Source organism: Octodon degus, unplaced genomic scaffold (genome assembly GCF_000260255.1).
Source record: "Octodon degus isolate 3935 unplaced genomic scaffold, OctDeg1.0 scaffold00114, whole genome shotgun sequence".
Classification (NCBI taxonomy): Eukaryota; Metazoa; Chordata; class Mammalia; order Rodentia; family Octodontidae; genus Octodon; species Octodon degus.
The window spans coordinates 4,609,362-4,632,871 of record NW_004524690.1 but is presented as its reverse complement, the minus strand read 5'-3'; the positions used below and the strand labels follow the sequence as shown (position 1 = coordinate 4,632,871).

The 23,510-nt window shown below is 38.7% G+C and overlaps 1 protein-coding gene and 1 non-coding gene across 3 annotated transcripts in view; both read right to left on the bottom strand.

Moving 5' to 3' along the window:
- Trappc11 (trafficking protein particle complex 11) overlaps positions 1–23,510 on the bottom strand; it is a 47,718-nt gene that overhangs the window by 2,582 nt on the left and 21,626 nt on the right. For both annotated transcript variants that reach the window (XM_004639771.2, XM_023699639.1), the window contains exons 17-30: positions 23,321–23,382; positions 22,821–22,953; positions 22,199–22,329; positions 18,771–18,926; positions 16,800–16,987; positions 16,409–16,557; positions 15,967–16,088; positions 14,465–14,584; positions 13,030–13,095; positions 12,788–12,944; positions 9,978–10,089; positions 6,440–6,531; positions 4,839–4,972; positions 2,705–2,872 (exon numbers count right to left, since the gene is read on the bottom strand). In XM_004639771.2, the coding sequence (XP_004639828.2) occupies positions 2,705–2,872; positions 4,839–4,972; positions 6,440–6,531; positions 9,978–10,089; positions 12,788–12,944; positions 13,030–13,095; positions 14,465–14,584; positions 15,967–16,088; positions 16,409–16,557; positions 16,800–16,987; positions 18,771–18,926; positions 22,199–22,329; positions 22,821–22,953; positions 23,321–23,382 (1,790 nt within the window). The remainder of the gene's footprint in view (positions 1–2,704; positions 2,873–4,838; positions 4,973–6,439; positions 6,532–9,977; positions 10,090–12,787; positions 12,945–13,029; positions 13,096–14,464; positions 14,585–15,966; positions 16,089–16,408; positions 16,558–16,799; positions 16,988–18,770; positions 18,927–22,198; positions 22,330–22,820; positions 22,954–23,320; positions 23,383–23,510) is intronic.
- On the bottom strand, positions 15,509–15,615 carry LOC111812161. The gene has a single exon (XR_002817738.1). It is a non-coding gene; the product is annotated as a U6 spliceosomal RNA (small nuclear RNA).

Genomic DNA, 23,510 nt, shown 5'->3' with positions numbered 1-23,510 from the left:
GGACCCTGGTACAGGGGGAAAAAAAAAAAAACCTTTAAAAAAGTATCATGAAAATACAGGAAAAATGCTACCTCTGCTAAAACTTACAAGTGTTTATTTTCTGGTACCTTTCTTCATGAATTTGAACATTACCCAAAAGAGGCTTACCCTGAGAGAAAATGAGAAAACCAAAATGGCATGCATTCATTGGGGTTTGATTTGGGAGGACTGGGTACTTTAAAGAATGAAAAAGATGGGGCCGGGGAGATGGCTTAGTAGAATAAGTGCTTCTCTGGCAAGCGCAAGGGCCTGAGTTCAATCCCTGGTTTCGCCAAAAAAAAGAAAAAGATGAAATGATGAAACCAAAATCTCTAATTTTCAGTGTGGTTAATTCTACCGCCTCAAGCTAGCTCTGTGCAGCTAACACATAATCAAGATGTGCAACAAGTAAGAGCCCTGCAAAGATTAAACTAGTACTTGTGGACTGAGGAACAGCAAACTTCAAAAGTCAAGTAGCTAAAAGGGATCAGAGACTGCCCTTTTCCTCCCTCACCCCACCTGGCCAGAGGACCGCACTCCTGCAGAAGGACGTCCCTGGAAGAGGGAGGAGGCAATGGACGTCTCTCTGCGGTGTGATCAGGGCAGTGTCAAAATGCTACTGCTGAAATTTAAGGACATCCAAAATTGAGACTTTTTTTTCACAATTTAAAAGCATGTGTGACAGGAGCTCAGAAAAATTAATAAGACAATATTACTGGTAGATCAAAAAAATATTGCGTAAGTCTAGAAAGATAAAAGCAAGACAGGGTGGCGAATGCATCAACACAAAGTTTTAGTTTACCAAATCCTGGATTATATAAATAAAAAAAGTTCTCTAAAATTTGAAAGACACAGAAAAGCAATGTAAATCAGTCTAAAAAGGGTATTTAAAAAAGACACATAGGATTCACATAATCATATAAAAGGAACCACAGAGGAAAATCAGAGCCCTCGGGAAGGACAGCCCTAACTTTTGGCGGCTGGAAGTGACTCAGAGATGTGTGATGGGCTCACTGACACTCCTGTCCTGTGCTGCCCAGGCCCTCCCTACGTCTTTCACAGCAGGGCCCTAGAAACAGCAGAATTACTTAGAAAGCAAAATGTTACGCTACAGTGTCTGACCGTCATCTTTAGAAGAAATTCAAATCCTTTTTTTTTTTTTTTTGGTACCGGGGATTGAACTCAGGACCCTGTGCTTGCCAGGCAGGCGCTTATTCTACTGAGCCATCTCCCCAACCCCTCAAAGCTAGTATTAAAAAGTTAACTCATTTGATTTTTTGTGTGTTTTGGTGGTTTAAACATTCTATTTGCAGACATAGAATTTCTATCAGTTCACCTGTTTACCAAGTGTTAGTCTATTACTTCTACTTTTAAATATATCCAGCACTTCTACCTATCTATGACTAGATTTTTTACGTAAGAACCCGTCTGCTATCATACAGCACTGATGCATAACACTGCACATACACGGAGCAACGGCTGTAATCTGAAGTGTCTTCTAGTGTGGCCATGCTGGCCCCATTTCCTTCCCTCTGCTTCAACCCAGTGGACAAGTACATGCATATATAATGGTAGAGGTTGTTGGATACACGCATATATAATGGTAGAGGTTGTTGGATCCAAAGCTCCTTATCAGAGGACAAACTGTTCTGTGTATTCCAACACAAAATGCACAAAATGTGCTAACTTCAAAAGATAACCCATTTGATTAAGAACTAGTTACACTTTACAATTCTTTTTCTTCTTTGGTGTTGGGATGGCTGGGGATTGAACCCAGAGCCTTTGCACTAAGCTACAGCCTCAGCCCTTTTTTTCTTTTGAGACAAGGTCTCAGTCAGTAGCTCAGCTGGGTTAGCACCTGCAATCTTCCTGCCTCAATCTCACAGAGTGCTGGGTTTACTCCATCACAGCCAGCTCAATAGTCTGCATGTGTAAAACATATATTACTATACTAAAAAGAACTCATGTTCAAGAATACCATAAAGATAAACCATTAATTATCTAAGGGAAGGGGCTGGGGAGATGGCTCAGTGGAATAAGTGCTTCCCTGGCAAGCGCAAGGGCCTGAGTTCAATCACCGGTTCTGGAAAAAAAAAAAAAAAAAAGAACAACTAAGGGAATAAAAACCTTTGAAATAAGTCTATAAAATAATAGCAACTTTACATGAATGAACATTACTAAGTTTATATAATAAAAGTCAAACTATCACTGCTTTTTTAAAAAATGTATTTGGTGGGGCTGGGGAGAGAGTTCAGTAGTATAAGCGCTTGCTTGGCAAGCACAAGGGCCTGAGTTCAATCCTGGGTTCCAGAAAAAAAAAAAAAAAAGTATTTGGTACAAGGTCTTTTTTTTTTGCAGAACTGGGGATTAAACTCAGACCCTTGCGCTTGCCAGAGAAGCGCTTATTCTACTGAGCCATCTCCCTGTCCCGGTACAAGGTCTTATTACACAGCTTGGCCTCGTAGTGATTCTCCTGTTTTCAGCCTCCCTATCACTGGGATTACAGGCATGTGCCACCATGCCCTGCCTCGGTAGCCAACGCAGTGTACCCGGGGATGGTGCTGCCATGGCAGAGGATCAAAACTCAGTGCCTGAGTTTGCCTAAGCTGGCACTTAGGCCGCTGATGGTTCTCTTGTATGCTTTTAAGACAGTGAATTTAAAAAGCAGAAAATTTCTAAACCTTACCTTTACAAAAATACTGGTGGGTATAAAACGCCTAAGCAGCTGATTTGTGAAGTTAGGAAACCTAAGCAAGCTGATGCTGAGTGATGGCAGTGGCTGGTATCCGGCCATTAGAGGGTAGAAGTTATACAGCATCTCCTGTTCTGTGCCAGGCAGAATGCGCAATCGAATCTATTCATACAAATCACAGAGACAGAGCATGAAACACATACCTGTAGTACATTTACTTGCTACCCTTCAATCATTTAGAAAGACAAACCCCCAAATTCTTCTCTTCCACCCTCCAAATTGAATTAAGAGCTCAATTACCATAAGGCTAGGACAAGGCAAACAGGAAATGGATAAAAAGATATATGCACGACTTCTCAGTTTCTACCAAGATCTAAAAAGCAATTTATTTCAGTTTAAGAACGACAGCACCACTTTACTATTTTCTGTGTCTTACACCTGGTAGATTTTATACTCAAATTATGTCAGAAAACAATTTGTTTAACAGTGTCTATTTGTAGATATCATATCAACGTAATTCAAATTAGTTGTTTCTAGCATTTTATTTTAGGAATTTTATTATTCTGTTATGGTAAATAACTTCAGGGGAAACACATGTTTAAAAACCTTTAACAATACTTCAGGAAAGGACAGAAACTTTTAAGACTCTGGTATCTTTACATTTCCTATTTTTTATGTAACTTCCTTGAAAGACCACAACATTCAAGAAAACCATATGCATCGATAAATGAGAAATGAGTGCACTGATGCAAAGGATGTCTCCGGACTAATACAGATGTAGTGACATTCTCTAACTGGTAAGACTTGACATGTCATGAATTTCAAATGGGGTATGGACAAAGAACCTAATTCATAACAATTCTATTCTGTATTTAACAATAAGCAAAGAAAAGCTGATTAGTCAGGGTAGATATTTCTAGGAGGTAAGACGTGTTTGTTCCTGTAATTATAATTACCTCCTTATTAACAAAAAGCATTAACTGACAACTTAGGGGGGTGTGTTATCACTCTGACAGGGTAGGACAGGACTGTCACTGGAGTAGGATTTTGTTTGAGTGTTAGGTTTACACATCGTTTTTTAAACCTCGATAATCTTTTCTACTTAACTTGACTAAACACATAAAACAAGAAAATTGGGTAATTTATTTTTGTATGTAACAAAATAGTATCTAAAGGTACCAAACAAATAAATCCCAGGTACGAATGAATTTTCTATGTGACTTAATAGCCAGTTCAGAAGAAAAACAGGTTTTTTTTTTTTTTTCCTGTACCTTTTTTAGGGAAGGGTCTACAAGGTGTTCAGGGTCTCACTACTATATAGAGTCAAAGTGATCCACCTGTTCACAACCTCCCAAGTGCTGGGATTACAGGTGTCCTCCACAACGCCCAGACTCAATCTCAGCTCAGGGTGCCCTGGGGGTGGGGCCAGAACAGCAGCCCCGGGGATGCAACGCCTGGCCCCTGCGCCTGATTTCAGGCACTTTAATCCACTGAGCTATTTGGCAGGCCCTTAAAAACAGGTTTTTAATGTTGGTATAGTCAAGCCTCTATACACACACACACACACACAGCAACATGAGGGGGAGAGTTAAGTTTTTCAAGAACTCTAACAATACTGTGAACTTCGTTGTTTCATATGGAGAAAGAATTTGATTCTCATGTGTGCAACGGGGAACCCATAACTCTATAAGAAGTTGAACTTAAACTATGAAAGTGTGTGGGCTGGCCAAATAGCTCAGTGGATTAAAGCGCCTGCAAGCAGGCATAGGGGCCAGGAGTTCGATCCCTGGGCCTGCTGTGCTGGCCTTGCCCCCTGGGGGCACTGAGCCAGCAATTGAGACTGGGAGCAGTGGTGGCGTAAGCCTGCAATCCCAGCTCGTGGGAGGCTGTAAACAGGAGGATCACTATGAGTCCAATTTAGCAGTGAGACGCTGAACACCCTTTCCTAAAAATACAAAAAACAAGGGCTTAAAACTTCACTATGATAAATACGAATATACTATTATCAAACAGTAGGGCCCACAGTTGGCCTTAATCAATTTATTTTAAAAAAGTGAAACGTGCAGCTCTCCACTTTCTAAGCACACTCTATGTCGGCACGAGCACCACCCCGGAGGACGAGCTGCACCTGTTTGAGGCCGGAGAACATGAAGGCATCGCTGGGCTCCACAGAGATTTCCACATCCTGAACTAAGTTGGTCTTATTCTGTAGGTGATACTTGACAGGCAACGATTCTCTGACACGTCCGAACGACGGCAAATCTGTAACAGGAAGACAACACGTCTCTTCATCCAAAAATAGAGGAGTACTTACGGTTTCCTGAGTGGACGATATCACTTTTCCTTGCTAGGCAAGAAAAACTTGTGATTAGGTCAGAGCTACAGGACAATGATGAAACAGCCTACGAAAGTAAGTCTTCTAAACACGATTCACTTAGAAAGGGTTTATGTTATTTTTTTTTTTAAATATACAATTTTTCCCAAATATCACTGGCATATGCAAAGATTTCATTTTGGTCAAACTATAAACTTTCATTCATCTGTCCACTCATATACATATGCTGTCTGTGAATGTTTTTTACACTTCTGCTGTTTTACTTTTCCTGAGACACAAAACACATGTAATGCACTATTGATATGTATGTTAGCCTTGTGCAAGGGCCATGGTGATGGCTGACTGGTTCTCAGTTTAACGTCTACACATCGTAATTTATGATTAAAACTCATGCTATCCACCTAAGTCTATAGGTGATTCCCTCTCTTCCACACCGTCCGCATCCAGTTTACCCCTCCTTCTCTTTCCCATGTGACCTTTTCTACCACTTCTGTTTTTCTTTCTTCCCCTCTTCCTTGTTATTTTTTTTCCTTGTTATTTGTTGAAGAATTTATCCAGTACAGCTTCCCAGAGCCTGATTTTTTCCATGATAAAAATTATTATGTCTTTCAATTTTAGTGTATCTGCTGCTGAAGCAAATACTGTATACTGTTTCTACAAAGTTCTTTTAGACATCAGGGAACCAAACAGTTGATGAAGGCAAGTTTCCAGTAAAGAAAGAAGGCCTGACACACAGGTATTAATAACAGGCTGGCGCTTACTAGTGGGAGCACATATCATTAGTTACAATGCATTCTTCCCAAAACTTGGCCAGAGAAACATTTAAAAATGTATCATACAAAAATTAGGCTGGAGGAAACTCTACTGGAGAAATTCTTCAACAAATAGACAACAAGGAAGAGGGAAAGAAAGGGAAGAAGGAGCAAAACATAGAAGTGGTAGAAAAATAACATGGGAAAGAGAAGGAGAGGTAAACAATGGACAGAAGTGGAGGGTGAGGAGGAGAGGGAAGCACCTATAGACCCAGGTGGATGGCATGAGCATTGGTTATAAATCACGGTGTGTAGACCTTAAACTGAAAGCCCCATGTACTCAATTAGAAAAATTTCAACAATGAAATCTGATATTAAGAAATTACTGCTAGAGGCAGGAATATAGCTCAGCAGCGTAAGCGCCTGCTTGGTGAGCGCAAGGTCTTGAGTTCAATCTCTGGTACCGCCAAAAAAAAAAAAAAAAAAATAGGGTTGAGAAACATACACAGAAACTACAAACAACACTGGCCATAAAACTTATATATGTTAGAAATTTTTCACAGTAGAAATGTTAACTCTTACAAGCTATCATACATATTGCTCCTGAATCTTTTCATCAGGTGAAAGTGCAATTCCCGCTACCTGCATTCACATGAAGAGGGATGTTTTCTACAATCACATGTGGCAGCGTGATGACAGTACTGATAACAGGGATGTTTTCCATGGCTGAAGTCCTGTGGCAGAAAAGGTCATCTTGTCAATTTACATTTTATGTACACAGTTAATAGATCAAATACAGTAAATATCTACCTTCACCATCTAGTTTGAAAGGAAATACAAATTATCCATCCTCAAACCTTCATTAATGAGAGTAATTTTGTAACACAAGAGTTTTTAGAATCCCAGTTGTGTTTTGACTACTTCCTATGTATAGATGTTACAACTGTCAGCAGGAAGTGAAGAGCTGCATCAGACTGTCAGTCACAAAGCATGTCACTGAACTCAGTCTTTTGGTAGCAGGACTAGTTCTGTGACGGAAGTAGCGTGGTGTTTACATTACTACACACACTTCATCTCACTGAGGGGGTTTCAAGAACAGCCCCTGGCCCCTTCAAAGAGCACTGCTCTACCCTTAAGTAGACAGTAGAAACTGAAGAATTAAAACAGATTGTAGGGGCCGGGGAGGTGGCTCAGTAGAATAAGCGCTTCCCTGGCAAGCGAAAGGGCTTGAGTTCAATCTCTGGTTCTGAAAAAAAAAAAAAAAACAAAAACCCAGATAGTAATCAATCGATCAATCAGTCAGTCAGACTGTAAGGGGTCGGGGAGATGGCTTAGTGAAATAAGTGCTTTCCTGGCAAGCGCAAGGGCCTTGAGTTCAATCCCCGGTTCCACAAAAAAAAACAAAACAAAACAAAACAAAACAAAACAAAACAAACACCACAGATTGTACTGTCAGAAAAAGACTGGTCTTCTCACATTTACTGAAATAAAATAACATCATGAAACTGTTCAATATTTACGTTCAGGGTGAAACAACAGAGGGAGCTGGCAGCTATCTAATTTCTTATAAGAAGTCTTCATGTAGAGGGGCAAGAGCTGACATATGTAAACCACTACAGAGCAGAAGTATTCTAACGAAGTGTCTAAGCCCTCATCAATCATAAATAAATATACCTTCACAGTGTTATGGTAGTGTGATGGGACAATTAAGTAGCTCCTCTGAAATGCTGTTTTAATTCATAAGCACATATATAAATATCAGTATAATAAATTCAGCAGCAGAGGAAAGGAAAATCGGATTTTTAAAAAATTTCTTGATAAATTTACAAATTTCTCCATTCTCAGTTTTTTTTTTTTAAATTTCAGTTTTATATTCTAATATGGTTAATGCATACAACTTACATGAATAAAAGTTCTTCAGAGTTCTCAGTGATTTGTCAAAACACACAGGTGTCCTGATGCCACAGGTTTGAGAGCTGCTTAGTGCATCCTTTTTACCTCTGACCTTTGTCAGGCCTTAGCAGCAGAGTACTTCATTAAAAGAGCCACTACAGCACCAGCCCTCTTAGGGCCGGGGATATAGCTCAGAGGTAAGTACCTGCCTCGCAAGCACAAGGTCCTGAGTTCAATTCCCAGCACCAAAAAAGGGAAAAAACAGAACTAGCCTTCTTGCTCCACATTTTACATACAATTTATAATACAAGGATAAGGAAGGATGTCATGGAATTACATCTACGAAACATTTTTTGAGGGCTTGAAAGGGAACTTTCTGAACTTCCTTCAAAGTTTATCATTTTTTTTTAGACTTAAACTTTTATGTTTCTGTTAATCTGGATAATTTATAACCTTTCAGCATGGGCCATGATATTCAGATCATCCTCTCATTACTTTGAATTGTTTAAAACATTTCCTTATGACCCTGATGTCTTTCTTGTTGAGTAATTATTTTATTCCATTTTAAAACTTTTGACCACTGAGCCATTTCACCAGCCCCCCATTTTAAAACTTTTGAAGATAACTGAGCCATATCAAAAAAAGTAGGGGGCCGGGGAGATGGCTCAGTAGGATAAGCGCTTGACTGTCAAACACAAGGATCTGAGTTCAATCCCCAGTTCTGAAAAAAAAAAAAAAAAAAAGAAAGAAAGAAAAAAAAAAGAAATACAAAAAAAAGTAACACATGAAATTATTTCTGTCTCAGTTTAAAAAAGAAACTCTGATGGCTCCTGCTGCCAGCATTGTCACTCTCTCCACCAGAGACAGCCACTGCCCTGAACTGGGAATCTTGTCATTCCCTCTCACCCTTCACACTCCTCCAAATTACAGACGCAGTCTAAATACGTAGTATGTCTTATATTTTCTTCAGTGTTTTATGAATGCCATTTGTTTCTATTGTCATCTGTAGCTTGTTCACTCTACATTAAGATGTTGGCACATAAGCTCATAGTTTGACTATTTTCACTGACAAATAGTATCACAATATATGAAGTGCTATAATTTGTGTAGTTTCCTAAGGACAGAATGTAGCTTCTTTTCCTTTCTTTTTGTGCCACTGCAACTGGTGCTGCCATAAACACATACCCTTTGTGGGCACGTCTGAGTCCTCTTCTGGGTCCAAAGGCTACAGGCACCCTCTGTTTAACCCAGCACTGCCTAAAGCACTTACAAATTGATTGTTTTAATTTATATTTCTTAATAAATTTACAATTTTTTAAATAAACTTGGTATTGTTAAACCTTTTCTTTTTTCCACATTAATGGGATGTGAATCTCACGTATGACTCTGTCATTTTCCAATTATAAGAAGTTTCCTCTAGGTTTACTGGTAACCTCTACTTTACTGAAGGTGCCTACTTAGGTATTTTGCTCAACTTTCTGGTAAGTAATTTGTCTTCATGATTTTTAGTTCTTTTTTTTTTTAAAGTTTATTTATTTATTGTGTGTGTGTGTGTGTGTGTGTGTGTGTGTGTGTGTGTATGTGTGGCCAGCTCAGCCCACCAGGGGGTGCAGCTGGCTGGCATGTGGTGCTGGGGGATCGAACCGTGGTCCCTGTGCTTTGCCAAGCTTGTTCCAAGTAGGTGCTTTAGACCACTGAGCCATCTCGCCAGCCCGATTTTTAGTTCTTGATGTAAGTTTTTACACTAACAAGACCATTGTGTATTTTTCCCTTCCATTCAGATCTTTATTTAATATTTTAAAGTTTTCTCTATAAAGGCAATGCCAATCTTCTATTAAGTATATTTCTAGGTATCTCAAACCTATGGTTGGTATGTAAATAAAATCTGATTTCAAAGTACATTGGCTAGGGGCTTATTCCTGATGTGCAGAAATGCAATTGATTTTTGTATATTGATATGCCATACACTATCCACGAACTCTGCCAACTCTTGATTCCCCTGGGCTTCTATATAGACAATCTTGCTGAATACAAACAAGGACAGCTCTGCTTCATGTTTGTCAATGGTCCTATCTTCAATCCAGCTAAACCTCATTATCTAATAAGTCACCAGTTGTGACAAATACAAGCTACATCTTCCTTTTTAACTTCTGTGTTTTCAAATGTCATCAGTCATATTCATGGGACTTCTGCTATCCACAAAGATAAATGACAGTGAAAAATGATACAGACACATATTAGAAAAACAAGGACACTGAACATGAAGTAGGGTTGATAGAATTGCTACCTCTTCCAGGAGATAATATAATGTCCGGTTGCTACACCACCTTCAAGATTTCCAGCAGATGGGCATTGAAGACAAAAGCATTCACTAGCACTCTCTCCAGTCTGTAAGACAACTGTAGGAAAGAAGCTTTATGGTCTTATGTAATCATTTCATCTTGAGCATTTCATATTGAAGTACTGTAACAAGGAATACCTACCAATTAGAAAATATGTATAAAGACTTGAAAGTAAGGCTCAGAGATGTTACATGACTTTCTCAAAGTCAGAAAGTCCAAAATTATGCCAATCTCAATATTCCATTAGCATAAACACCAGGGAGGCATTTGTATGTAGTGACAATGTCCTACTAAAACTAATAAATAAGGAGAGCTTGGATACAATATAATAGTTTATGATGATGATTTTTCTTTTCCCACATTATTTTATGTCTCCAAAGTAAACAGTTTGGGGTAGAAAAGAAGAAAACTTTAGTTACTCTCTTTCAGTTATTGTGTTATGTTTGATCTGTTTTGTTTTGTGGTACTGGGGACTAAACCCAGGGCCTTCACAATGAGCGACATCCCAGTCCTTTTTTATTTTGAGAAAAGGTCTTGCTAAGTAGTTAAGTTACACAAGCTCACACGTGATTCCACGTGCTGGCTTTGAGTAAATACTTATCACTGATACCACTAAGTGCAAATACCCTCACATGTGTCACTTCATTAGTACCTACTGCGGCCATTCCATTGCTTGGCAAAGCTTTCCTCCTACCAAATTCATAATAAAAGCCATGATGACAAAGTAAGCGCTCATCTCACCCAAGTCTTCTGTGCCTCTCAACCCCTCACAGCCAGCCCAGGGTCACTCCTTGAAATGCAAGTGGGCAATGGTGCCCATCTAATGCCAATTTTCACAAATCTGAGTGAAAATGAAATAACACCACTATCGCTAACATGAGGCTGTTATTTGGGAGGTTTTCCAATGAAAAAGATTGATCAGTGCAGATCTAAATGTGGATAGATAACAATCCACAATGAAAGAGAAAAACTGAATCAATCTGAGTTTTTCAGTGATTTTTGTTTGTTTGAGACAGTCTTACTCTGTAGTTGTTTGGCCTTAAACTCACTGTGTAACTCAGGCTGGCATCAAATTCAGGGTGCTCCTCTGGCCTCTGACTCCTGTATGCTGGATTACAGGTGTGTGCCACCACATCAAGCTCTTTCCAGTAAATTTAATAATTAAAAACGATATTGTAGCTCAATAAATTTTAAAAAGGCCATTTAAATTCTAACCTCTAGAAATAGGTTTTTTAAAACCTGGATCGTTCATATTAAACTCTACCATAGTCCTCTCTAAATTCCAAGCTAACTAAAATGATCACAATTTTTATCAATAATTAACATTAGGGTCAATTTGTAACACAGAACAACAACACTTGGTTTTGAAAATAGAAGGAAGCAGCCATACAACAAAAAATGAGAGTGGCCCCCACAGGAAGAAAGACTCCCCTAGAGCCTTCAGAAAGAATCCTCCCACACCAATACTTTGCCTTGAGAACTTTAAGACAATAAATTGGTGTTTTAGGCCACTGATTTTGTGGTCATTTATTATAGCAGCAATAAGACACCAATCACTAAAGATTCAGACCAAAGGTTATTTCTCAATGTAATAAACACTTCTTAAATGATGTTGACAACAGCAGGATGATGCAACATAGCTCTAAAGGAGCGAAGTGTATTACGGGAGCCGTATCTACAATCAAACAGATGCAATATAACGGAGCAGGTGCTATTCTAGAAGTACAGATAAACATCACAGCCCAATCAAAGAGTGGGGAATGGACAGGAACAGACACTTCTCAGAAGATGTGCAAACAGCCAATAAATACACAAAGAAATGCTCAACATCTCTGGTACCAGAGAAATACAAACTAAAACACTGAGATTCCAATTTACCCCACAAAAAAATGATTATCATCAAGAAGTCAACTAATAATACACGCTAGAGAGGCTGCAGGGGAAAGGACCTTTCTAATTTGTTGGGGGGACACCAGTATGGAAATGGTGATGCCTCAAAAACGAAATCTAGAAATTCCATTCGACCCAACTATTGCCCTTCTAGGTATCTTCCTGAAAACCGTGAAGACACCATAGTACACTGATACATGTATATCTCTGCTTAAACCAGCGCAATCCATAATAGCTAAATTCTGGAAGCAGCCTATATGTGCACTAACAGAAAAATGGATAAAGAAAATATGGTATTTAAACACAATGGAGTACTAGTCTGCCATAAAGAAAGATAAAACTTGAGCCATTTGTAGGAAAATGGATACACCTTGGGACTGTAATGTTAAGTGAAGTCAGGCACAGAAGCTTAAATATGACATGGTTTCTTTTAAATAAGAAACTCATACTATAAATAAAGATCAAAATAAAGGCTAGTAGGAAGTAGGAAGATAGATAGGTCTTTGACAAATGGGAAGGGGCTCAAGATATGGACTGCAGGGTGGAGGATGAAAAAAGCATTATGATGTGTACCAACTTGCACAGGAATGTAATCATTGTGTACTGCAAACAGGTATTCAGAGGAAAGTAAATTTAAATACGTTAAGATTTTAAAATCTAATAAATAAAAGTATACTGAAGCAAAAAGTTAATGACAGTTATTCAACTTGAATTTTAAATATACTTGCTTTTGTGAATGTAATTCCCAAGTTGCCTCTTTTGGTAAAAAGTTAACTCTTACCCAGTTAGCACTCGTGCGCACGCACACACACACACACACGCACATACATAAAACTTCAACACGTTAAGTGTGATTCAGTGTCACCTTGGTCCACGTGGGACTCCAGCTGATCCACTGCCATCACGGATGGAGCGAGCCGCAGCTCACTGGACACGAGGGTGAGGGCCCACGGCGAGGCACTTAGCAGGTCGGCCATCAGCAGAAAGGGGATGTCAGCGTAGACCCTTTCCAGGTGCTCAAACTGTCACCGGGAAGAGAAAAGGCCTGTCAGGAGCTGTGTCAATCCATTGTGTGTTTTCTGTGACACATGCATCACAAGAACGTACCTTCATGGAAACAAATTTAACCGCAACATCAAATGGAAAGACAGTTTCTATTGTTACAGTTTCATCCTGCAAGAAAATATAAAGAGCACATTCAGTGCCTTTTCTAAATCTTTTATGTGTGTGTGTGTGTGTGTGTGTGTGTGTGTACACACACATGTATTTTTTTTTGTGGGCTCATAGGCTGGATTTTATTTTTGTATATTCCATGATATGAGAATGCTGTTCTGTTCTTAACCATTTTTTGTATTAGAAAAAATACAAAAATTCTCAGACACCACCACTTTTAACGTCATATACATCAAATTATGACAAAAGACAACTATAACCACACACATATATATATATTTAAAAAAGAGAAGGCATACAAAATACAATCTATAAATGCCCAATAGTTCTTCATTAAGCAGCACGGGTTTCTCTTAGATAATACTTAGGAAAGTCCATGGGTAATGAGGCCTATAATTTCTAATGAGTTCTGTATGTTTCATAACAATTCACCCCGCAAAGTGCCGCTTCCACCTCCGGTATCGCAGGAGCCTGTGACAAGAGCAGCGCAGCAGCAGCAGCAGCAGCAGCAGCACTGTACAGAAGAACTACTAAGTGGTGAGAAAGCAAAGGGACTTTGGGCAACCTGCTTGGGTCCCCTTCTGTCCCTCTCGGACAGATGCTTCCTGGTACCACGTGCTGTGCTGGCTCCAGAACCCTGGAGGCCCCATGCTGGCCACTGAAACTGGGCATGATGGCACATGCCTGTAATCCCAGCGCTGGGGAGGCTGAGACAGGAGCATCACTATGAGTCAAAGCTGCGTAGTGACACCTGTACCAAAAAAATAAGTTGTTTCTTTTAAAAAGAGCCTATTTAAAAAACGAGGAAGTATTACAGCTTTCAAAACATACACACACACTGTGGATAAAAAGCCCTGAAAAATCTCACAATGGTTAAAAGTCCAGGCTGTGTTGCCAAAGGGCCAAACTCGGACCCTCTCTGGGACGTGCTACCTAGCTGTGCGACCTCCAACACCGCAATACCACTGTGACTCTGGGGAATTGCACGATCTCTTTAAACCTCAGTTTCACAGAGCTGTTATGGGCACTAAATGAGACATATGTAAATGTGCTTTACAGCAGGCTATGTAAAAATTTTGATAGTACAAAAATCTTTTCTTTCTCCCTGCTAGAAAAATACTGCTTACTCTGCAGCATTTTATTTCCATCCCAATTACATATAAATAACCAATGACCCAGAACCTGTAATCACTCTATAAATCCCCAAATTGCTAGTGGACCATTTTTCTACCAGTTGGACTTTGCATGATTTCAAAGAAAAATCTGAGATGACATTTCTGCCAGAACTATAAAGATATTAATTGAAATACCATAAAATAGAGGAATGTGTCAGACATGATGCTTCCTGAAGAAGTTACAAAAAACTTACCTTGTGACATCTGCAAATAATTTCTTTTTCTTCAACAGTTGTGTTGATCAGGTAAGAAACATATACAAGAAACATTCTTGAACCTATAGTTCCACAGCGAACATAGATCTTTTTTTCCAGCTGTAACAAAGTGTTATAATTTAATATTACTTCTTCCTGACATATATTCTAAGATTCCCAACTTTATTTACTGTACCAACTGACTGCATTATTTTATTTTATTTTATTTTTTTGGCGGAACCAGGGATTGAATTCAGGCCCTTGCACTTGCCAGGGAAGTGCTTATTCCACTGAGCCATCTCCCCGGCCCCTGAATGAATTATTTTATAGGCTATTCCAGTATAACTAATTTAACTAATCAAAACCCGCACCACGGAGGGCCTGAGTTCACTGGCACTGCATGAGTGAGGTCACTTCTATCTCCTCCCCCACATTGGGAATGCTCTTGTGCATAGCAGGCAAAAACTCCTCCACTGAGCTGTACACTTCTAGCCCTCATCTATCTTTTGTTAATCATTCCCTTCAACTCCCCACATTGAAAAAAATACAATATTTGTGTATTTTGAAATTTTGGCAAAAGAAATTGGGAGGTTACTGTACTACATTACAGATAATAGTTATTTTATCCAGCCATAAATTCTCCATATTAGGTTGACTGGCCCTAAAAATTCATCTTATATAAGCTGCCTAACAGGACTGGCAATATTTTCAGTAGTAGAGACCTTGCGCCTGGGATGTATGAGGTCCTCCATTAATCCCAAACACTGAAGAAAAAAAAAAAATCTGAATATTGGATATAAAATGTTTGTTAGTTAAATCACTTTTTTTTTTTTCAGGTTTCATAGTTTTATTGGCATATGTCTGTAGACATCACAAATACGCTTTTGAATTCTTATTTCCATCTTCTTCCATCTCTTATTCTCCTTCCCTTTTAGAAAAGATGTACCTCCCTTTTTCCTATTATCTTTTATTTTTCTATTTAAGGATGCACCTAGAGACTAGAAAGACACACAAACTTAGATACTGCATGGTTTTGTTTTGTTTTTTAAGTACGGAACCTTCACGAATTTGCGTGTCATCCTTGCGCAGGGGCCATGCTAATTTTCTCTGTATCATTCCAATTTTAGTATATGTGCTGCCGAAGCGAGCACTGCATGGTTTCTCTGTTTTGTATTTTTCTGTATTTTAGGGAAGGGTCTACAGGGTGCTCAGGGTCTCACTACTAGACCGGACTCATAGTGATCCACCTGTTTACAGCCTCCCTAGTGCTGGGATTACAGGCGTGCGCCACCACATTCAGTCTCAACTGCCATCTCAGCAGGCCCTGGGGTAGCTATTTGGCTGGCCCTACATGGTTTCTTATATGAAAAACTCAAAGTATAAAGTGAGGTCACTTTTTTAATCTTATGATATGCTGATAAAATGCCCTGAAACGAACTCAGTGCCTATTTGAAACTACAAACCAAATGATTTCTATTCTAACCTCAGTTGACCAGGTTTACCTGCTCCCCTGGACGTAAGTCTCCCACAGGAATATCAGTGAGCAAAGCTGGGTAGGATTCATCACACAGTTCTGTCCCACAAAGTGTCACGTGAGTCTTCTGAGTTAAGTTGGCATCCTGCCCTGAGAGGGTCAAAATTAACATTTTAAGACATCAGAATCCAAACATTACTGTAATAGTTAATACTAAAAGAAGAGCACTATATTGTATCTTTTAAAGAAACTCCAGGGCCAGAGAGATAGCTCAGTGGTCTAAAGCGCCTGCTTAGGCAAGCGCGTAGGGACCATAGTTCAATCCCCAGCACCACATGCTACACCAGCCCTATCCCCAGGGTAGACTGAGCCCACCACAGGAAAAAAAAAAAAGATCCTTAAAGAAACTCCATACTGCCAACACCACAGCACTTACTAATACTGATGAAACTTTAAAAACAAATATGTACCTGGTTTTAAACCAGCTGTGAGCTTCACATCTCTGATCTGGGTCTTCTCATGAGATTGAACAGTCACAACCAAACAGTACATTTCATTTGTCAGCGCAGGTGGCTCATGGCGAAGATGTACAGAAATATTTGGAACTCTGGAAATGATCCTTTGAAAGGAAACCTTAGTTAAGTAACTGATTTTCTTTCCCAGCCCTTGTTATTCTGAACTTGGCTAAATTGCCCAGGCCAGCCTTGGAGTCACAACCTTCCTGCCTCAGTCACCCCAGTAGCTGGGACTAGAGGCATACCCCACTGCCCCAGGCTGATTAAATAATATGTATTTCAATAAAGTATTTTTAAAAATAGAAGAGGATGATCTTTTATAATGTGTCTCACAAAGTGGACTTACATTGTGCTTGACTGAATTATGATGCTGTCCCAGTGAACTTCATTGTCAGGGAGCTTAGGTCGCCTTTTGAAAGACCTGGCAGCCTGCAGGGCTTCCTGGGAGGAAGCAGCATCTCCTCCTCCTCCCTGCCAGCTCAACACCACACACCGGCCTGTCTCACTGCCCAGAACCAGATCCACGGAAGTAATCTGAAAGAGGAAGGGCTGTCAGAAATGCCACCTCCTACTGCATCCTTGTTATCAGCCCTTCTCAGTGAAACTACACCGAGATCTGCTAGCATTTAACATTCATCTAAGGACCATGGTATACATTAGAGCCTTGTGGTTGGGACACTGATCTGGGATTCAACTTCTTCAGCTTTAGAAGAGAGGTCGTGCCTAACTTTCTACCTCAGAGACTGTAGAGTACAGTAATTATGTTAGCATCTGACACAGTAGTTAAAATAATAGATGCTCTGGCTGGGGAGATAGCTCAGCGGCTTAAGCACCTGCCTGGCAAGTGCAAGGTCCTGAGTTCAATCCCTGATACCAAAAAAATTAAATAAAATAAAATTTTAAAAAATGCTCAATTAGTGGGTGCTGAAGGAAATATTTTGATGACCACTGATATATTTAAAACCTAATCTCTAATTCTATTAATTTTTTCCTGAAAATACAGTACTAGCAATGAAATCTTCTATTTATTCAATAAATCTTGCCTTCTACTTAAATAAAAGGGTTCCAAAAGGGATTACTAAAAATGATTTATGTCTGGTAGACTTCCTTATGTACCATGTAAAAAGTAAAAATATATTAGTAAGGATTTGTTCAAATCATAAAAGACTTCTTGGTGCATGTTTATTATCCCAGCACTGTGGGAGGCTAAGGAAGAAAGATCCCAAGATCTAGCCCAGTCTCTGGGACTAAGAACCTGTCTCAAAATTTAGGATGTAGCTCATTGCAAAGATCCTAGGTTCAATCCCCAGTATCACAATCAAGTAAAAAACTTTGCTTATAGATTAATAATAAAATTAACCCTATCACAGAAATTATTAAAGAACTACCAGCAATATAACTTTATGTGCTATCTATCTTAGTAGTCCCAAGTTTAAAATACCTAATCATTTTCATTCAAATCATGGAAAACAAACACTGAATAAGTGCATGCCACGTGCTAACCATGAGAAGCAATTTACATTAACTACTAAAAATGCCATGGCGCAAGAACGATACCACCCACCTTACAGATGAATACATGGAGACACAGAGGAGCAAGCGCTCAGGGTCACAAGCCAGTGCATAGCAGAGAGCTGAAATTTAAGCTCACGTAACTTGGCTCCAGAGTTTATACTCAAGTAAAAAACTACTTGTATCACATATTTCTCAAAGGCTTTCTATATCTGTATTGTTAATCTGTTAATCTTTTAATATATCTGTATTGTTAATCTTTTAAAATACCTTTTTCTTTAAAATATGCAATCATCAATTTTAAATATTAGATAGTTTGAATTATATAAAATAGATTTGTTTTATATTACATAACATATATTAAATCTCAATTACATAACATATATTAAAATCTCAAGATGTGTTATACACACACACCAATTCCCCAAAATGAATGTTATCATTACATGTGACACATACTAATAAAAATAAAAGCAAAAAAACTTCTTGATTATCTAATTAAAAAATTAGTTTGGACTTATGTACCAATAGGAAATGATGTCTATGTATAATATGGAAAGTGGAAAAGCCCACTATCAAGTATTACGCATAATATATTCCTAATTTTTCAACAGAAAATAAAATTTTAAGCTAAAAATATGTTCACAAAAAATGTCTTCAAGGAAATCTACTAAGGTACTAGGAATAGTTTCTTCTAGGTGGAAGATTTTCATTTTTAGCTTAACTTCTATATTATTTTAAATTTTTTATGTAGACATGCCATCTTTGCAATTAAAAATATTTTTAAACAAATTTCACTACTAACCTCTATTTTCTTTCCCACATCTTCAGTTTTCGCAACAAATTTAAACAACAATTTTCTTGTTTTGCCAGGAACTAAGCACATCTTTCCTTGAGTCAAATTTTCTAAAACTTCACTTGCTTTTGAAGCTTCTTCCAGTGTACAGAACTGGTTATATTCCTGAAAGAAAAAAAAAAAAAAAGATGAAGAAAGATCAGTTTCCTAACAACAAATGCCAGCTGCTTTGGCCAACATTAATGCCAAGTGATCTGGAGCTTATTACTGATTATAAAAGTTGTTTAATAACAAAAGAAAGGGTCTGCATGCCAAATTCAGACACCTCACTGTAGCCAAACTGGAAAAAAAACAAGTTGACTAAGTAGTCTGACTTCTGAAAACACTGAGGGATTTCTTCTGTAGAAGAGGAAACGAACATTGGATGCTTCTATTCATCATCATTTTTTGATCTTTGTTTTAAGAGAGGGTCTCACCTTGTAATTCATGCTGCCCTTGAACTCACTACATAGTCCAGCTGGCCTCTACTGTTAGTGAGCCTCCTGCTCCAGGCTCCCAAGTTCAGGGGTGATAGGTGTGGGCCACCTTGTCCAGCTCATCTCCTTCTATTGAAGAGTTTTTGTTTGTTTATTCTTTTCAACATGGTTTCTGTAAAACTATCTCTTAATTCTTGTCTACTGGGTTATTTCCTGGCAACCAAAAGCTTCTTTTCCTTACCTTATCCCTTTAATTCAGAGTTGCCAAAAATTTCAGTCTTTGATTATTCTTTTTCCCTTTATGTTCATTTCATGAGCAAGTTTGCACACTATCATATGTTCTGCATCTTTGTACTAAAATCTCTCACCAAGAAAGAAAGAAAGAAAGAAAGAAAGAAAGAAAGAAAGAAAGAAAGATAGATATCAAGAAATCATCCTAGTCTGTCCTGTTTCCTTAACTACTGTTGAGGACAAACCCACTACCACCTCAACCTCAGCAGGTGCTACACTGAATGGGATGGCCATCGCAGAACTACACACTCCTTAGAGATGAACAAATGGAAGCCTCTTTCATGTTAAATGTCTACGAAGTCACCATTCTCATCTGTTCAGTGAACATCAAGAGCCTTCCAAGTACCAACTTCTATCACAATTTCTTCTGCCTTCACAAGAAAATTCTTGTACAAAATTCAAGTTTTATACAGTCCCTGGGTTTTCATTTCTAGTTCACACATACAAAACATATGAATACTACTTTTTTTTTTCTTAATGTATTTGGTACAGGGTCTCTCTACGTAGCTTAGACTCATGATCTACCTGTTTTCAGCCTCCGCAGTGCTGGGTTTACACGCCTAAGCCACCACTCCGGGATTGGTCAGTGGCTCAGCTGCCTGGGGGGCAGGGCCAGCACAGCATGTGGTGCCACGGATCCCCTGGTCCCAGTGCCTGCCTAAGCAGTTTTTCCTTATAAAGTAAAACATACTAAGAATATAACCTAATCTTTAAAACTGATGTTTTATGTTTATTGTAACTTTTTTTTTGTTTTAACTATAGTAGTAGTTTTTATAGTAATATGTAGAAGGAATTTATGGTTCTTGAAGGAAGAAAAGGAAAGAAATGGGATAGCAGGATACTAAGGAATATAACAGAAAACAAAGTCCCTGTCCTGACCTCTAATTCCTCGCCTTGCTAGCTCTATCAGTCCTGTGAGTCAGGGGAGACTTCTGTTAGGTTTCGATCTAAAATTGCCCTCCAAAGCTACTGCTGGAAAGGTGGCTGGATCTGGGGCTGTCACAGCTGATTTCCTTGAGGATGTCTGGTGTGCACAGAGGTGGCTCACTGTGGGCCTGACGGGGAAGGGACTATCTCCCATGCCTGCTCCTCCTTTCATTCTCTGCTGCAAGGACACCCTGTCCTCACCAGCTTTCCACTGTGGCAGGCCCTTCCACCATGCCTTCCTGCCCTGCAGCCAACCAGGCAAGGACTGAAACTTCTAAAATGTGAGCAAAAACAAATCTCTCCTCTTTTAAATTGCAGGTGCCAGGTATTTTGTCCCAGTGATGAGGAAAGTGACTAGGAGTCCCCCTTCGGAAATAACGCTTTCAATGTTATTACATTATATAGTCTTTTATTATATAAGGTTGGGGCCAGGGAGATGGCTCAGTGGAATAAGCGCTTCCCTGGCAAGTGCAAGGGCCTGAGTTCAATCCCTGGTTCCGCCAAAAAAAAAAAAAAATTACTATGAGTCCAATCTGTGTGGTGAAAGCCAGTAGACTCTGTACTAAATACAAAAAAAAAAAAAAAAAAAAAAAGGTTACACTATTATATAAGGCATTAAGTAGTAAAGGGAGACAGGCAAACGAATCTAAGCAGAGAAGTCACATGTACAAATCAGTGCTTTATTCAGCCTCTTCCCACCCCTGGCATTCTCTGTTCACTCAGCAATCCCGATTTACCAATTTCTAAAAGACTTGGACCCTTACACCTCTGTTCTCACCACTGGCATCAGACTCCAAACCCCTTACTTTCCCACCTGGGTTAATTCAGGCTCTAATTGGCTTCCATGATGTCACTTCTTTCCCTTTATTTGCAGCTGCAATGTATTTCTTACACAAAAATGTAATGCAATTGCTTAAATACTTTCAAACTCATTCCTAGTTAAAGATTTGAAGTTACATAGAACATAATGAACTTCAGGCAACCAAGATCCATCTAACCATTTCTATTATAACAGCATTTCTCAGTTCTTATGAACAAAATCCTACAAATCATATCCTTTCTATATCACCATCTAATAAATAGAACACAGGTAAAAAAAAAAAAAAGTGACTAAATAACTCCTAAAAGATTTTTACTTATTTAGATTACTCTGTTTAACTCTTTCAAGGTTCTGTAGGCCATCTGGCCAAAAAAGAAAACAGACTTAACCACCTACCTACCCAATTATTTAAATATAGGGTGACCAAATTGCATATATCTTTCTTTAACTTTTATAAGACAACATAACAGGAAATAGAAAAACAAGTTTATCAAATTTATTCAATATAAGTACTGGCTGAAATGACACCTGCATGACCGGCACTGGGGACAGTCAGCATATAAGTAAACTAACTTCTTGGGGTAAACTGCTCAGTGGTTCAAATGCACTAAGGCCAGGCGCCTGCTTAGGCAAGCACAGGGACCAGGGTTCACCCCTCAGTACCACATGCCACACTGGCCCTGACCCTGGATGGGCTGAGCCAGGCACGGTGACTGGCATGGTGGAAGACAGCTGTAATCCCAGCGCTGGGGAGGCTAAATACAGAAGGATCACTACGAGTCCAAGCTCTGTAGTGAGATCCTGTACTAAATACATTAAAAAAAAAAAATGCACAAAGCTCCTTTTGTGGTCTAATGCAAGCTACAATATACATGTGTATATTGTATATACATTAGTAATAACACATGAAAATGTATAATTACCTGATTATTAAAGCTGACACAGAGTTTGGAAAACCTAATGGGGTGAGGACAATCAGCCTTCAGATAAATATCAAACTGTACAGGAACATCAACGTGAAAACTTGGGGTATGAAACTTGGCTTTGCATTGTACTAGAAATTAAACAAAAAGGGCTGAGTTAGTTGTATACTGAATACTCAAGACCTGACCCACCAACATTATTTTTTGAACATCTACCCTTCAGAAAAAAAATCTCCATTTTTCTTTGAAATATTCTTATAGACTTCTATAAAAGTTAAATGTAACTTGAAAACCGTCTTTAATTTTAAAAAATTGTCCCAAAAATGTATGTGATAAGATTTTAAAGGAAAAGGAACTATTTTCTGTGATATTTAAAAAAGTTCTTGCCTAGATATTAAAGCATAAACCTTGAAAATAATTATCTAAGTGTATTTCTAACATGTGAACTATAAATGAACAGAGTATGTTTTAAGATATAAACCAAATATTTCATGTCTTTTTACCTTAAAAAAATTTATAATTTGTCCATTAAAATGATTTTTTTAAAAAGTCCACATCTATTCCTTTTTTAAGCCAGGAAAGTGTTTCCTCTGAAATAATCTTGCAGATGGTGGCTACCTACCAAATGGTACGAAGTCCTGGACCCCTACAGTGAAAACATTGCTGCCAGCCAGAGAAACCCGGTCTGCCCACAGCTTCTGAGCAGTTTTCACAGCTAGCACGTCGCAGTCTGGTTCAGGATCGGGACTTTCATTCTGCAGCAATACACAGTTAAATGTTTGGCTTTTATTAGTTGAAGAAAAATACATAACTAGCATATATATAGATATATCTATATATCTATATATATAGATATATATATATATATATTTTTTTTTTTAGGCTGTAACTGTGCAGTTCGGGCCAGCCCTGTGCTCACTTTTTGTAACTCCCAGGGTGGTCTCAAACTCACAGCTATCCTCCTATCTCCACCTCCTGAGTACTGGGATTCTGGGGTCGGCACAGCATGCGGAGCCAGGATCAAACTCAGGACCTTGTGGTTGCCAAGTACGTGCTCATGTCTCTGAGCTATCTCCCCAGCCCCTTCTTTTAACACATTTTATATAAAGAATCCCAAGTTACCATTAAAACATTTATGAGGTTCTTTTCTATACGAGATTTCTGGTCATCTTTCAAAGTTGAAGCTAAAATGAAAAAGAAATAAAATTAGAACTATAAAAACGCAAGTCCACTAGCTTCACTTAATGTTTCTAAAATATTTTAGAGTATCTCTAAGATGACTAAGCCCAGTGACTTGTGTATTACGGATGCA